The sequence below is a fragment of the Cyprinodon variegatus genome, unplaced genomic scaffold (genome assembly GCF_000732505.1).
Source record: "Cyprinodon variegatus isolate N-32 unplaced genomic scaffold, C_variegatus-1.0 Scaffold843, whole genome shotgun sequence".
In the NCBI taxonomy this organism is placed as follows: domain Eukaryota; kingdom Metazoa; phylum Chordata; class Actinopteri; order Cyprinodontiformes; family Cyprinodontidae; genus Cyprinodon; species Cyprinodon variegatus.
In genome coordinates, this window is record NW_015151296.1 from 281,656 (window position 1) to 298,939 (window position 17,284).

A 17,284-nucleotide genomic window follows, 5' to 3' on the forward strand; every position below is an offset into this window, starting at 1 on the left:
ACAGCAAATAAAGTCAAGGCATTTTGATACAGAAGCTAAACTACAAATTTATAAATAAATAAAATTCTTACTATGATAGATGAGAGATAATGAAATTCAGGAATCATCCACCTAGTATACCTTATAAAACCACAATATCAGCCTAGACTTTGACACTGCAGCGTATAAATGAGCCCTTGTAAAAAAAAATAAAATACAATATTTAAATTCATTAATATAGAAAATAAGAATAAGATATTTATTTTTTAATAGTTTCCAAACTCACACAGAGCCATAGCTCTGTTAAATTGTCCTTTAGAAGGTAGGTTTAAGGTAGCTGAAATTAAAACTTTACTTAAGAAACCTTCACTGAATCTAAATGACTTTTTCAATTAGACCTATATCTAATCCTCCTTTCTTATCTAAAACTCTTCAGAAAATAGTTGCTTAAAAAGTATGTCAGCACTTAAACAATAATGACCTTTTGAAGAGATTCAATTTGGCTTTAGAGCTCATCATAGCACTAAAACAGCTCAGGTGAAAGGCAGTAAAGATATTCTCATGGCCTCAGATAATGGACTTGTATCTGTACTTGTCCTGTTGGATCTTAGTGCTGCATTTGATACAGTTGATCATAATATTCTTTTAGAAAGACTTGAATATTTTGTAGGATTTAAAGGAACAGCTCTAGACTGGTTTAAATCTTTATTATCTGACAGATTTCAGGAGGACTTCTTCTCAGCTATATCTGTCTATAAGTCCAGATGAAGGTAACCCAGTACATAGATTACAAGCATAAAAGACATAAAAACATGGCTGACTCTAAACTTTCTATTCCTGAATGCAGACAAAACAGAAATTATAGTCTTTGGACCAGAGTCTTTGAAAAAGAAGCTGATTACACTTCATTTGGATGGGATTAAACTGATTTCAGATAATAAAATAACATAAAAAAAAGTTGGTGTTGTTTTTGATCAGGACCTGTCATTTAAATCCCACATCAAAGAGGTTTCTAAAATTTCCTTCTTTCATTTCCAAAAATATCCTGTCCAGGGGTGATGCTGAGAAACTAGTCCATGCATTTGTTACTTCAAGGCCAGACTATTGTAATTCTTTACTATCAGAGCCCACAAACTGTAGTTGAAAGCCTTCAGCTGATCCAAATCGCTGATCAAAGAAAGATCACATCTCTCCTATCCTGGCTTCTCTTCATTGGCTTCCTGTTAAATCCAGAATAGAATCTAAAATCCTCCTTCTCACATAAAAAGCCTTAAATGGCCAAGCTCCATCTTATATCAGAGATCTGATTGTTCCTTATGTTCCTAACAGAGCACTTCACTCTCAATCTGCAGGTTCACTAGTGGTTCCTAGAATTTTTAAAAGTAGAATGGGAGGCGGATCTTTTAGTTATCAGGCTTCTCTCCTGTGGAACCAACTACCAGTTTTAGTCCGTGAGGCAGACACCTTGTCTACTTTTAAGGCTAGGCTTAAAACTTTCCTTTTTGTTAAAGCTTATAGTTAGAGTGGATCAGGTTATCCTGAGGTATCTCTATGGTTATGCCGCTATATGCTTAGACTGCTGGAGGACATATGGACCACTTTTTATCATTCTGCTACATTCTCTCTATTCTACTATTGGCTATTTCAGACAAATGAGCCTGAGCCTGGTTCTGCTGAAAATGTTTTTTCTTTTAAAAGCTAGTTTTTCCTCTCCTTTGTCGCTACATGTCCTTGAAAGTCAATAACTCAATACAATCAGTTGGTTCCGTAGATATAAAACGTTTGACCAGTCTGACTATATAATCTGATTGAATTGTCTCCGTAAAGTGCCTTGAGATGACGTGTTGTGAATTGCCACTACATTGATAAACTGCTATATACAAAAGTAACCCAATGCTTTTTAAATTGTATTTTCTTTTTTAAATTAAGAAAAAAATGGGAGCCAGGTATCAATTTGTTTTCACCTCACAAATGCACTTCTGCATTTACATTTAGTTATGTTACTTTAGAAAAAGATGAGAAGGTACAAGGGGCGTGAATACTTCTACAAGGCTCTTCTTGCTGAATCAATGAATGGATTCCTGACAGTGTACATTGGCTGCATATGTTGCATTCCTTGTGTCCAATTACATGGTACTGATATGAATGAATAATTCTTGGCATACCTATAGGGAAGACAGATGGAACATGGTCTGCATCACCGGCCACCAGTGAAGGTACAATCCAGGTGTAGCCATAACCTGTCAGCCCGACAGAGTGGGCCACTTCAAAAATAGTGGTTGCCTCTTCCTTGGTGCAGTATAGCAGGATGACAGGACTCTGCAGTTTCTTCATCTGATTCTGTATTTTTGAATCGCCATCGTCCACTGACATGTCCAGCAGGATGACTTCTTCTAGCTCCCAACCCACAAAGCTGTTCTCAATGGTGCTGCGGACCTGGTTGGAAAAGGAAGAGATCAACTGAGTGAGAAAGTGTGGGATATACACAGTTGCTGTGAAGGAGATGTACTGGAACGAAACTGACTGAGATGTCCCTTCCTCCTCCTCCTCCTTCAGCTCCCAGAAGGTTACACAGCTATTCTATACAGATCCCTTAAGAGTTGGAAGGAGCAATCAATTTTATTTTTGAACAGAACCAAAATGAGATGAGATACCAAGTCTACAGAGACGCTGTGGAGGCACTATGGTACATCGATGGCATAAGGAAGATGTAATGCATAAAGATGGCTTTCTATCTGCTACTGCATTTCAATCTAAATAACAGTTTAAGGTGAGAACATGAGCCCTATCTTAATCTCTAGTCTAACAGTACAATGACTCTTGAATAAAAGGCTTAAAAATTAAGATTCTACTCAACAGAATCAACTGTGGTCTCACATTATAACATTTACTTCCTTTTTAAACACACATTAAGAAAATATCTATTTTCTAACACCTTAACAGAGGAAGACAGCTTTCATAAATCTGATAATGCAGTATCAGACAGCATTCAGTATAACCAGATATTATTCCTTTTTTCATTATACTTTGTTTGCGCCATCTGTTTCAGATAACAGTTCCCCAAGGCTTTCAAAGTGTTTATTTGGAATCTGTCTGCTTTTTCTATTCATGTTCCATTAATGTCCTGTCTTTATAAAGTCCATTAGACAAGCATGCTTTAAAATGAGACATTAGACAACTGGAATGCAGAGTCTGACACCAGAATGGAGAGAGGCCCCAGGACACGAGCAAAGTTAGCCCCTACTTATGACCTCCTGGCCAGCAGGGGGCCTTCAAGAGCAAGATGGTTCTCACAGAGATCTAAAAATTTTATTTTTTTGTGTACATCTATAAGTCTTCTTATAGCTTTATAATGATTATTAACAGTACATGATTTTGAATTGAGAAATGTAAAGCTTTAACATCTTTTAATAGTTTTGACAAACAGATACAGGTGAAAATGTTCATAGTTTTTTATTTATTTTGTTTTTTTTACCGCATATAGTTTTATGACACTTTTATTTATTTATGTTCTTTGTGTCTGTACTGAGACTAAATTAATGAATAAATCACAGTCTTACATGATCTAGACTCAACCGATTAATGTGGTCCATGCTTTCAATTCTACTGTAGTCTGCATTAAAAGATGCACATTGCATACATTTGGCAGATCAGGTGCACAGTAGAAGCATTCCGTGGTGAGATGGTCAAGTAAAACACGTTATTTGGGAAATGAGGAAAATAAGTATATGAACACCCTGCTATTTTGAAAGTTTTCCCACTTAGAAATCATGGAGGGGTCTGAAATTATCATAGTACTATAGGTGCATGTCCACTGTTAGAGACATAAGTTACAAAAAAAAATCCCAAAATCCCAAAATATGATTTTTTATCTATTTATTCGTATAACATAGCTGCAAAGAAGTAGTTGAACACCTGTCTATCAGCTAGAATTCTGACCCTCAAAGTCGTGTTCGTCTGCCTTCAAAATGTCCACCTCCCCTCCATTTACTATCCTAAATTAGGAGCATGTTTGAGGTCGTTAGCTGCATAAAGAGCCTGTCCACCCCATCAAATCAGTAAGAATCCAACTACTAACATGGCCAAAACTAAAGGGCTGTCCAAATACCCTAGAGACAAAATCGTAATACTCCACAAGGCTGGAAAGGGCTACGGGGAAATTGCCAAGCAGCTTGGTGAAAAAAGGTCCACTGTTGGAAGAATCATTAGAAAATGGAAGAAGCTAAACATGACTGTCAATCTCCCTCAGACTGGCACTCCATGTAAGATCTTAGCTTGTGGGGTCTCAATGATCCCAAGAAAGTTCAGAAATCAGCCAAGAGATACACAGGAGGAGCTGGTCAATGAGGTGAAAAGAGCTGGGACCACCAGTTCCAAGGTTACTCTGAGTAATACACTACTTTGAAATCATGCATAGCGCGGAAGGTTCTGCTGCTCAAACCAGCACAAGGCCCATCTTAAGTTTGCCAATGACCATTTGGATGATCCAGAGGAGTCATGGGAGAAAGTCATGTCATCAGATGAGACCAAAATAGAATGTTTTGGTCATGTTTCCACTAACCGTGTTTGGAGAAGGAAGAATGATGAGGACCATCCCAACAACACCATCCCTACAGTGTAGCATGGGGGTGGTAGCATCATGCTTTGGGGGTGTTTTTCTGTAGATGGGACAGGGCGAATGCACTGTATTAAGGAGAGGATGACCAGGGTCATGTACTGTATTGCAAGATTTTAGGTAACAACCCCCTTCCCTCCATTAGAGCATTGAAGATGGGGCGAGGCTGAGTCTTCCAACATTACAATGACCAGAAGCACACAGCCAGGATAACCAAGGAGTGGCTCTGGGAGAAGCATATCAAGCTTCTGCTATGGCTTAGCCAGTCTCCAGACCTAAACCCAATAGAGAGTCTTTCGAGGGAACTCAAACTCTGTGCTTCTCAGCGACAGCAAAACCTGACTGATCTAGCGAAGACCTGTGTGGAGGAGTGGGTCAAAGTCCCTCCTGCAGCATGTGCAAGCCTTTGGAAAAACTACAGGAAATGTTTGACCTCTGCGATTTCAAACCAACTCTACTGTACCACATATTAACATTGATTTTCTCAGGTGTTTAAATACTTGCAGCTGTATCATACAGATAAATTGTTTAAAAAAAATCATACATTGTGATTTCTGGATGCAAAATAGCAGGGTGTGCAAATACTTATTTTCCTCACTGTATATGTATGATGCTTGGTTGATCATTATGGGAAGAAAGGTTTAAAGTACAATGCCAAGCTTCAACACTTAAACAACATAACGATGCGTTCCCTGTCTATGCTGATGGCCTTGTAAGTAGAGCCTAAGGACTTTATTTGAACAGGGTGTGGCTCACAGCCTATTTTGAGCCACGTGCAATCGCATTTTAAGGATTTACACATGAATAAACAAACGTACTAAAAGCATTGAGTGTTTTAAGAAAGGTCAACTAATTTCTCATTCTTGCAGTTGTGAATACACTAAATTGGATTTTTGATGAAGAGAATAGAAAACAATCCTTAAAGAAATGCAGCAAATTAAATCCCTATTTTAATAAAACAAATGTACAAGGATTTACAGATCACCTCTTGTGAAATACTTGCTTCCTACCATCAATTTTAAGGGGAAACCTTTAAATGTCTTTTTTAAATTTTTTTTTATTTTTTTCAGACTACCATCATAACCAACACTTCTGGGCTAAGCAGGCTCAGAATCACCAATTTGCCCCTGTGCCTTTAAGCTTCAGATCAAGAGTGGATTATTTTATTTACTGTACAAAGATATTAAATATCTCTCTTTAATCTTCTTACTTAAGTTTATGTATAAAACCTATACAATCTACAACATAACACCGGAATGATATGCGTAGGAATCATTATCACTTTTCTATTTAAGATAAAGAAACTAGAGCATTGCTTTGATTTTTGTGATAGTTATGTTAAATATTTTTACCCTCTGCTCATACCATAAAGACTTTATAGCAGTACATTCCTATTAGATTAACAAAAGGGTTTGTTTATCTAATTTTATTAACAGTACATTTTGAACAGTAAAGGTTCCCAATCATTTAAGAAACTATGTTTTACTTATGCACATCTCCAGAGAAATGCTGGCCTGGTGTCCAAACCTTCGCATGGATCTGGATGAGTCAGATGAGACGAAATAAACCAGATCATTAAGAAGACACAGAGGTTAATGAGCGCTTATTATTCTCTTTTATATGACTATTTCCTTTTCTACCTTGAATTGGGTTCTTTAAAGCAAAGATGACTGAGCTTCTGCAATATTCCTTTAAGGTGTGGTTTGATGACTTTCAGTAACCTTCTGCTGTTTCTCAGAGGTATGTCTGAAGCTATTCAGGAGGTCACTTTGGCCTTTTATTTTATAGGGTCTGTTCCCTGAGATAAGCAGGCTGTCGCTGCATCCAGAAGGACAAGTCCGTCCACTCGGCCTCCTCCATTAAAGCAATGAGAAAATGCAAAGAGCGATTCACTTGAAGCAAACTCTGCCAAGCTTAAACATTTTGAAATGCTGATATTTAGGAATTTAGAACCAAAGGATGTGTGACTGGAGACAGATGAGTTTAGGACCATTTCAGCAGCTTGAATACAGTCCTGACAGAATAAATTGCAACAAGGAAAATATAAGGATGGATAAGTGATTCACCAGGATTGTGAAAGAAAAGAAAGCAACTACTACTATAGGATCACACTGTCAATGCCTCTTTTTTTGTGTTTACCTTGTTGATAAAGTCCTGGTAGCCGGGGTAGTATGTGGTGACGATAGAGAAGATGTACCAGTCATACTCCTCCATGATGTTTAACATGACGGACGCCTGCTGCTCGATGGAGGGGCCAAACTGGAAAAACATCGAGTGGTCGTCCTGGAAACCAGAGACATAGGACCAATCAGAAAACAAGGTCGTGCATCATACAGCATGAGGCAGAGCAGGAAGGTAGGGCAAAGATGATTGCAGAGCATGTCTGACTCCAGAAGGCCTCAGGAAAAGTGAGTGGTTTAAACCATGAAGCATATTTCTGTCTATTTAATATACTATAAAAATGCATGATATTCTATCATTGCATAATGATTTTAAAACACATTCTTAACTAATTTCGAGCATTGATCAACATGTAAATACAAATGAACATTTATTAAAATAAGATCTTATTTGTAAAAGTATGCTTCATCAATTTCTGTCATGTAAAACAAAAACAAACTTGAACCTGTTTTCCTGGGATTTAATGGGATAGATCAACACAAAGAAGCACATAACAGTAAAGTGAAAGGGAGACAATAAATGGTGATGAAAACAGGCAAAGGTAAAGGAACAAGTCTGCAAAACCTTTTTTAGTCTGACACTCCTTAATTAAATCTGGTCCAATGAAACACATTAAGAAGCCTTATCCAAAGGTTTAGGAGTTTGAAACCAGGTGCAAACATGTTAGTATGTGCAAAGCTGATTTACACCTTCTTGTAGATCTGACCATGGTTTCTTCAAAGAATGTCTGTCAGATTGGAGTGGGGAGCTGAAATAGTCAGCTTTTCAAAGTTTTATTTTTGATATTTAAATTTTTACTTACGGTATATCTTTTATTAATCTTTACTTTTAATTGTACCACTTTGAGAAACGTATATGTGAAGTTTATTTCAAGTAATATGCATTATTATTATAGTTACATTTTCTTAATTAATAATTAACATTATTACCTCAAACTTCATGGCTTAGAACTTTCTGTAAAACTGTATTTCTTTGACAACCACTCCCAAACTGTCAGTAGAATAAATACACTGATTTGGTGTCTTTTATACACTGCACATGTTAAGTTTGTAGATCCACTGCTAAAAAGTCAGTAATTGCACATACAAGTTTTGTTTGTTGTTGTTTTTAACGACCAATTTAGCAATCATTTGGATTCTTTGAAGATCTGGTCGTATGTGGGGAGGGAAACATAATCCCAGATCCTTCCTCCCAGCGGCTGAAAGACTTTATAAACATCACTGTTCCCAACAAACTTACTAAGTTGTCATATTCCTGCTGATTTTTGCAGTTTCCATTTTAGGATTAAATAGTTAGTTAAATAACATGCTGCTGTCATTTTTGCACATCTCTGGTGTTTGCTGCTATTTTCGGATATCCAATACTCTAAAATATCCACGGCTGTATAAATTGATTATTCATTATCCAGATGCACAAAAGTTATATTTTAAAAACACTGTACAGTATAGTATTTTATTTGTTTATTTTTTAAGTGTAATTCTATACACTTTTTAAGGTCCAAATTTGTGTGACCACCTTTATCTTTTGCTGTGGTAACACAATAATTTACTCTTGTTGGACAATAAAGGGATTTTCTAATTTTTTTTATTCTATTTTAAACAAACTAACCTCATCATCTTCTAAGTAAACCATGGTGGTGACAGCATTAGGCTATGGGAATCCTGTTTTGTAGCAGTGACAAAGACAATGGTCAGAGTGGTGTCAATGGTTATTGTCTTGTAACTAACAATAAATCTGCAAAAGCTGTAAATTCTACCTTGGCCAGTCAGACGGTTTTGATTTTACAAAGATTTTACAAAGAATCTTTCTTTCAATGTTATTTTCCCTGTGGTAGATACAATACATGGTAATCTTTTATTTTTCCCTGAGGACCTTATTTGACGCTTAGATGCCACCAAGGACATTCACTCATTTCAGAACAGCCAGCAAACTTACTGGGAACAAAAGTGTCGACATTTACTATTTACAAACACAAAAATCAAAAGGAGACACAGAACAAACCTGACCCGAACCTTCTTATATACAGTATAAGAAGGTTCTTATATACAGTATATACATTTTGTATGTGCAATTATTCATATCTCTATACATTAAGTGCCTATAGTTAATCTATAGATTAAGCTGTGTTTTTTACAGCTCTGAACTAATTGTGGTTTCTGATTTACAGGAGTTTAACTTAGCCAAGTCTGAAATGGAGTCTGTTGAGTGTCAAGCAGTAATGCGCACACCACCGGAGAATTTTGATCAAATGAAAGTAACTTATGGTTATTACATGGTCATACAATGGGGCTTTATCACCGTCACCAAGTTACTTTTAATTCATCGTAAGTCTCCAGTGGAATGGGTCCTTTCAAATACAAAAACTGGATCATTGCTCGACACTCAACAGGCTCCATTTCAGACTTGACTCCGTCCAAACACCTGTGAATCAAAAACCGCAATTAGTTCAGAGGTTTAATTTGCCACTCAATCTACAGAGATATAAATATTTGCACATGCAAAATTCTAGTTTGATCAAATAACTGGAAGTGGGATATAAGGGGTCTTTCTGCATGGAGTTTGCATGTTCTCCCTGAGCATGTATGGGTTCTCTCTGGGTACTCTGGCTTCCTCCCACAGTCCAAAAACATGACTTTTAGGTTAATTGGCTTCTCTGAATTTTCCTTAGGTGTGAGTATGTGATTGAATGGTTGTTTGTCCTGTTTTTCTCTGTGTTGCCCTGCGATGGACTGGTGACCTGTACAGGCTGTACCCCGCCTCTCGCCCGTAAGCAGCTGGAGATAGGAACCAGCACCCCTTGCAACCCTGCTTGGCAGAAGCGTGACGAAAAATGGATGGATATATACATACACACATGTAGTAGCACTGCTCTGTTATCATCTTCCCCTTCATCCACTGTTTCCCCACAGGGAAAGAATGAATGTGTCCCATAGTTTTCAAGGTAATGATGTGGTTATAGCCTATCATTGTCAAATGATGGTAGCAGGACTAGCAGAGTTGGATCAAATTGTGTTTGTGCAGGTTGGATCCTGACATATTATCCACTTTGGCAGTATGGCAGCGCATAAACACCACTCTGTTAAAGCAGGTAATGAATGCATTCTAGCATGTGAGTGGCAGCTGGCGCACCGTTCACCCTTTAACTCACACCTTCTTCCAAAAAACCACAGCCTTTGTAGTGTAAGCAGTAACATAAGCATTTTTTGTGGGTGTGTAAATTTTTTCATTTTACTTTTAATAACCATTTTATATTTTGTATATTTTTGGTTATTATGTGCATACTTTCAGAAAAAAAATTTTAATTAATGAGGCCATCTGGCAACGTTAGCATTTAGGTCTTCAGTTGTTCACGTGATGCACTCGATAGAAAAATTTGAGTTATTGTGCAAGCGGTATGCTAAGACAAAGGAATGTGAAATATGAAGAAATTGACTTCTAGCAACTCCTTACCTTCCGGTTGGAGGCGCACACGGTGTGGACAATTGAATGAAAGAGTTTTGTGTGTGGATGTGTGTATTTTTATTTTTTTTTTAAGGGACCATTAATAATTTATTTAATATTTTAACATGGTGGTTTCACTGATGTGTTTTTGCCACCATTTATTTTATTCCCGTGTTCACAGTGGTCTTGGGTGTTCCTAACACAGAAACGTTTGAACCATCAGTCGGAGCGTGGCCCTTTCAACCAGTTAAGAAAAAGTTGGGAGCAGCTATAGCCTTTATAGACAGAGGTTTCAATATTGTGCCTCCTCGTTGACACTTCCTCCTAAGTTGTAGAGAGTAAAGCTGAAGGTGTCCCAGTCTACCTTAGGGTTTGATGGAGTGTTTAACACTCCTGAGTACTGCCTTAGCCTGAAACATTTATTGCTGTCATAAATGTGTTAATAAGGATGACATAATCAAACTGTAAAATTTGTTGGAAGTTTTAGAGATTAGGCAGAAACAGGGGTAAACTTTCAAGTCTTGCATCAATTTCTTATTTACATTTAGCTATTAATATACCATGATGTATCTAATAAAAAAGAATAATTGGAAATGAGACAACAGTAGCAGTGAAGTAAAACCCAACAATCCTGGCAAAGAGCAGCTCTCTGTTTAGTTACTTGGCTGCTTTGGATCAGCCTATGTCCTTTGCACTCTCTAATTTGCTCAAACAGTATCATTTCTCCTTCAACCCCACGTCCCCCCTGCTTTGTCTTGATCTCATTTATTCTTTCTCTACGTCTCCTTTCTAAAAGTGAGTGATGTACGGTGTAATCACTCATGAAATCAAGCCTGCCATTCATCGACTACTGTGAGGGCACCGCTTTCTGAAATTATAGCTAATCATTGTCACATTCTGTTTTCTTCTTCAGATCTTAATAGCCTTATTTTTTTGTCCCGTCTATTATTCACACAGCATTGCGGTGAGTGTATTTTTCCTCTTGCTTATTTTTTTGACTTCTCCAACATCACCCTGTCTTTTCCTCTTAGTCTCCCATTTTTACATAATGGCCTGTGCCACAGAGGTGTGAAGTGAATGTTGTTGTACAGTCTGTTTGCAGCATTTAGTAGAGCTGCCTGCCTCCTCATATTTTTTTAAGCATCACATAATATTTCATTAAGCGTTCAAACAAAAGGGCTAATTCCCTAATTTGTCTTCAGCCTCCGTGGATGTCTCCATGTACTCACAAACCCGATGCTCTAAATGCAAAGTTTAAACGGTCCAAAGTCTACAGCACTGGATCAAGGTCAGTTTCCCTGGAAGACTTCATGTTTCCCTTCTTCATGCATTCATTGTTAAAGCAGCTTTAAAGAGACTGTACCTCTGGAACACCACGATATTTAAGCTCCAATGCCATTTTCATTTTTCTCTCATACTGGCTGCAAATGTATATCCCAGACGGCCTGAGCTCAGGTATTCATGGCAGAGTATGTATGTCTCAGCATAAAGAAGCCCTGTTGTAAATGTTCATGTGTGGTTTTTCCTCTAACAAGCTTAAAAGAAGATTGGTATTTCACTAGACCTGTTTTCTGTATTCCTGAGCTCCTTCTATGGGTGAAGCACACTTTTTATTCAAAGGTTTTATTGAATGTATAGGTTAAGTATGTCCCACTTGCTTCAATTTAATTTTAAGGTCCCATATTATGCAGAATTCACATTCTAAACATTTTTGTAACGTGTCCTAAAGCCTGTGTATAAGGTTCACAGATGAAAAAAAAAAACCTCTCAGCTCTATATTTGCCTTTTTCTACTTCTTAGCTATGTGTGCTCAAAATGCTATTTTTGAAACTCATGCCCTTTGTTATGTCATAAGGGGTAAAATGCTGTTCAGCCAATCGGTCAAGCGCCAGTCTTCATCTCATGCTCATAGGCAGTCTTAATGTACTCTGACTGGTTGTCATGGTTGCGAGTTGTGGGGATGCGAGCTTCGGCAGGATGGGGCGTGGCCAGAGGAGGGCTATGTAAGGGAATATTTTTGTAAATGCTATCTGCCTAATCTACCTAAAGAATAAAGGACAATGGAGATACCTGCTAAACTAAATGGGTGTGATATCTCTGCGAACCTGGTCAGGCACATTTAGTTAGGGTGTATGTATATATTTGAGTCTGTGATTTGTTACCTTCTGGAGAAAACAGAAAATTTAAAAAGATAAATTGAAAACCAACCTTAAAAGCCTTATAAAAATGTCATCTATGCCAAAATGTTCTCGGTGGAAATTTGAAAATGTTGAAGGGTTGGAGCTAAAATGATTCTCCCTTTCTACTTGGATATTTGATTTATCTTGCAAAGCAGTTCAAGGTCTCCTTCAGTGGATTATTTTTGTTTGGTGACGCTCCGAATGTTTTCAGTGGGTGACAGATTTGGAGTGCCACCAGGCCCGTTTAACACCCGGACTCTTTAACGCCCACTGCAACCAGTAGAGCAAGCAAAATGCTCAGAACATTTTTTTGCTTCTGAAATGACATTTTTAAAATATAACATGAGAAACACATCTCAGCCATATTCCAAACATTTTCAGGGAATTATGGAATTTTGAAACAACGAATAGGTGAAAAAAGAATTTCAGGTCTTGTTTTTGCCTCTACTTTCACAAACTCAGCTCCTTACATACCAGCTAAAGCACAATGTTTGAGGAGTAAATGTGTGCCTTAATTGCTGCAAAATAGCTTCTACATTATGTTTCCATCTATACATACTGTATGTTACCTGTCAATGAATGTATGTTCTTCTAATCCCTGAAAAAAATACCACTGCCATGCTGCCATGGAGTGATGATCATCCCAACATAGAGCAAGAAAGGCCATACAGAAGCAAGCAGCAACATTAGCTGCTGCAAAGTTATGTAGTGAGCCAGAAAGCTTTCAGTGTTTATGCACTGATCTGATGCCAATGAAATAAATCTGACAATATTCCCTTGAACTTGTCCATATTTAATCACATTGGCACCATAAACTTCTGTGTCATGTCATGCATCAACATAAAGAAGTAGATCATTATCAAATGATGGAACTGATTACAGTTTACTTTAATTACTTTACTTTAGAACTGATTACTGGATTGGCGACCTGTCCAGGGTGTACCCCGCCTCTCGCCCGTAGACAGCTGGAGATAGGCATCAGCACACCTCATTACAACGAATAAGCGTGATGGAAAATAGATGGATGGATGGAACAGATTGCAGATTGATTTAGAAAAGCAGGTATTATTTCCAGGCTAGAGATAATCTGAGGTTTGATAAGGTTATTCATTCACAAAGAGACCCATTAAAACAAAGAATTAGAGCAACCAGGTAAGGAAAAAAATCAGGTAGATGTTTAAAGCAAGGCTTGGTTAGAGAACAAACAAAAATATAGCTTTTAACCTCTGAATGTTGTTCATTAAATCTTAAAAAATAAAAGCTAGCCTGATAAAGCGTGGATAGCTTAGATTAGAGAAGCAACCAAACGGCATATGGCAGCTTTTAAGGTGAGGGAAAGAGACCCACAGCGCGGTTGGGAGAATTTGTTTTAATATCAAAACCATTTAGCTGAAATTCAGACTTTAAGCACATTTTTAAAAGTTCAGTAAAAAACAAGAAATGCAGATTTGTGGTGTTTCCATATGGTTTGAAGCAAATTAACAAGCACCAGTACTTTGTCGTCTACATTATGTCATAATGCATCATATACAGGAATGGGAGGCTGTTATCTAGCACTGACCACAGACCAGTAATGGAGGAAAGTTTTAATGAATGCGAAGCAATCATGGAAGTTATTTTTATGTTTACCTGTCAGTTTACCTCCAAAATAGCCACATCCAGGAAAACGCCGACATCCGAAACGGCTGATCAGTCATCTGAGTAAAAGTTTGCTATGTCAGAGCTGATACGTCAGAGCTGATTCTAAAAAAAAGTGTTTCCGATTTTAAAAAAAAAAAAACACCGTAAACACACGCGTAAAAGGTTTTTATGTGAATTTAAGGGTTTTTAATTGATTTTTTTTCTCTTTCCATAAAGCTTTTCTGATGCGATCTTTTAAAATGCTTATCAGAAAAGGCTGATGGAAACACACCTACTAATATACCCAAGTAAGGATTGTAAAAACGGTTTAATAAAAGCATTAAAAGGTTATACTTTCATGTCAAGGTAATAGCCACAGTAAGGATGAGGAGTAAGAAGCTTTTTAGCCAAATGGCAGAATGCTGTTTCATGGCACAAAGTTGAGGGGAGGCTGTCTTTCTTTGACAGGTAAAAGAAATTCAGTAAGAGTTGATGAGAAGATATAGAACGTTAAAAGCGGGACAACCCTTAAGGAACCCTCTTTAAGGCTCCAAAAGACGCCAGAGAGGTGGCTACTTTCTAGCAGGGGACCAACTCGAGACATACAGCTGGAATTATATAGATCAAAACATATACTGTACCAGTGCTAAGAAAACATATCAAGAACTGTTAGTTTTACTTTAATGATGGGAATATAAGAGAAAACCAAAAGTTTTAGACATGGTTCACCACTTGGCTTCCATTTACACCTTCAAACTGTATGCTTTCTAAAAACTCTTTAAAGATGATTCCTGTGCAATGAAACATTCAGCTAAAGAAGCTCTAATAGCACCATAAACTGTGATGGCAATCAGTCAGCTTTCACAGTAGGGACTTGATTTGTAAACGGAGCTTTTTAAATGAATCACACTAATTTTATTAGTTAATGATGCTGAAAGACCAGGCTGCTGAGAATGATTATACAGTGTCTTGCATGTGTGACTGATGTCACACTTCAAAGCGCTAACATGCTGTTTTAGCCACTAAAAAATGACTACTTTTGATCAAGCAATATAAAGTTTAAAATACAAATTCAAAGAGGAATCTACACATCATGCCATGCTCTTCACCATGTTGGAGATTTCTGGCCCTTGTTCAAGTTCTTGACATGAAACTCTAACCAGTGATCTTCCACTAAATTAGTCAAGTTTTTATCATTCCACATATCTGTTTTTAATTCCGAAAATGTGAAAAAGAAATCAATCCCCTGCACTTTGCTTCCATGCTTGAAGATGTTTCGCTTCCCATCCAGGAAGCTTTTTCAGTTCAAAATGTCAGAATAGGCGTTGAGTTTTCTGACATTTTTAATTGAAAAAGCTTCCTGGATGGGAAGCAAAACATCTTTAAACGTGGAAACAAACTTTTTTTTTTACTTTTTTGGAATGAATAGTCACCTGGATGACTGAGAATCTTCACCGGTAACTGTTTTTAAGTGGTTCAACTCAGAGACTATTTTGCAAACAGATGATCCTTATTGGGAATTTAACTCCAGAGTTCCACAAGGATGAGTTTTAGGTCCTTTGCTTTTAGGGGACTGCACATTGTGTAGGCCTACTGCCATGAGATCCGCAATGAGTTTACTCCGAAGGGTGGATGGGCACACAGTTGCCCCTCGTTGCCCCTCCACATCGAAAGGAGCCAGTCGAGGTAGCTCGAGCATCCATTTCAGATTCCTCCTGGTCGCCTCCTATGGGAGGTGTTCCAGACATTTTCTATTTGGAGGAGGCCTCGGGGAAGGCCCAGGAAACACTGGAGGGACTATGTCTCTGAGCTGGCCAGGTGTCACCTCGGGTCCCCTAAGAGCAGCTGTAGGAGGTGTGTGTGGATCGGGAAGTCTGGGAATCTCTGCTTAGACTGCTGCCTCCGCGACCCGACCCCGGATAAAATGGAAGAAAATCGAATGAAATGGAACATTGTGGACGCTTCAGTGCATTCATCTGCTATCATACTTCAGTTCTTGCCTTTTTACACAATTTAGATACGACGTGATGAAGTGTTTTCTGAAACAATAGATTAATGCATAGTAGTCACTAGTATTAGGCTTTTGAATCCAAAGGGGTTTAAAAACGTACACTGTGTCGTCAAGTGTCACACATAGACCAGGCAATGCAAACGGCCACTCATCTGGCACCTCTGATGTGTGGTTCCCCTTCAACTTTAACTTTCATTTTCAATGCTACCCTGCTAAAACCCAGTTCTGCATTGCCAGATCTCCTAATGACTCCAATTCACGCATTTATGGATTGTGTTTAAGATGTTTATAGCATAACAGATTATTTTCCTCAGCACAATAAGAACAAATTTTAGCAACTTTTCCAGACGTTCAGCTATAGCAGGGGTACTCAAGTCCAGTCCTCAAAACCTACTATCCTGCAACTTTTTGATGCACCCCATTTTTAACACACCTGAATCAACTGAATGGCTCATTACCATGCCTCTGCTGGGCTAAATGAAGGGATTGAGCCTTTCAATTCAGGTGTGTTAGAGAAGAGATTCATCTAAAACTTACAGGATGGTAGCTCTTGAGAACTTGACTTAAGCACCCCTGAGATATAGGAAGTTACAGCACAGCATCAAAGAAAGGCAACAAACCTTTCAGATTAAGGTGACTTAGTTTTATAATCTATTTAATCAAAAACTGAATCTGTCTTATTATCAGCAGAGCACTGAGTTTTTCTCTGGGTCTAATCAAGAGACTGAATCCATGCTTTCATTACTTGATGAACTGATTATTGCCAGGCTCTGATTTCTGGTCCTAGAAAGAATGAAGCCCCTTCTATAGTTATTGAGAGATTCGGGCATAGAAGTGTTGAAGAGGAACATGAAGCAAGCTCATCCGGACTCCGCTTTTGTGAATGTGCCAATGGTTTTAGTTTCTGATTTGATACTTTTTAGAGCAAAAAACAGACTCCTACTATGAATGAACTTACTTCATCATTTCATATGAACTATTGATGAATTTGTCTAATTATTACTTTATAGTGTTATTAAATGCTTTAAGTGTGCTTTTTTTGCTAGTTTCTTTTCTTTTTGTTTTTAGCATTTGTATTAAACTGTACTATAAGTAACATATGAAATTTTCTGATTAGTGCAACAAATAAATTTGTTGCAAAATTGCATACAGAATATGTGGCTATAATTTTATACAAAATGACTATTTTTTGTTTACTACTTTCAAAATGACAAAAAAAAGAAAGTAAAAAGAGACTAAAATATTAAAAAACAGAGG

At 37.6% G+C, this 17,284-nt stretch overlaps 1 protein-coding gene across 2 annotated transcripts in view; it reads right to left on the reverse strand.

The window, feature by feature from the left end:
• LOC107099161 (glutamate receptor ionotropic, NMDA 2B-like) overlaps positions 1-17,284 on the reverse strand; it is a 140,951-nt gene that overhangs the window by 77,187 nt on the left and 46,480 nt on the right. For both annotated transcript variants that reach the window (XM_015397178.1, XM_015397177.1), the window contains exons 2-3: positions 6,734-6,877; positions 2,145-2,415 (exon numbers count right to left, since the gene is read on the reverse strand). In XM_015397178.1, coding sequence (XP_015252664.1) covers positions 2,145-2,415; positions 6,734-6,877 — 415 coding nt within the window. The remainder of the gene's footprint in view (positions 1-2,144; positions 2,416-6,733; positions 6,878-17,284) is intronic.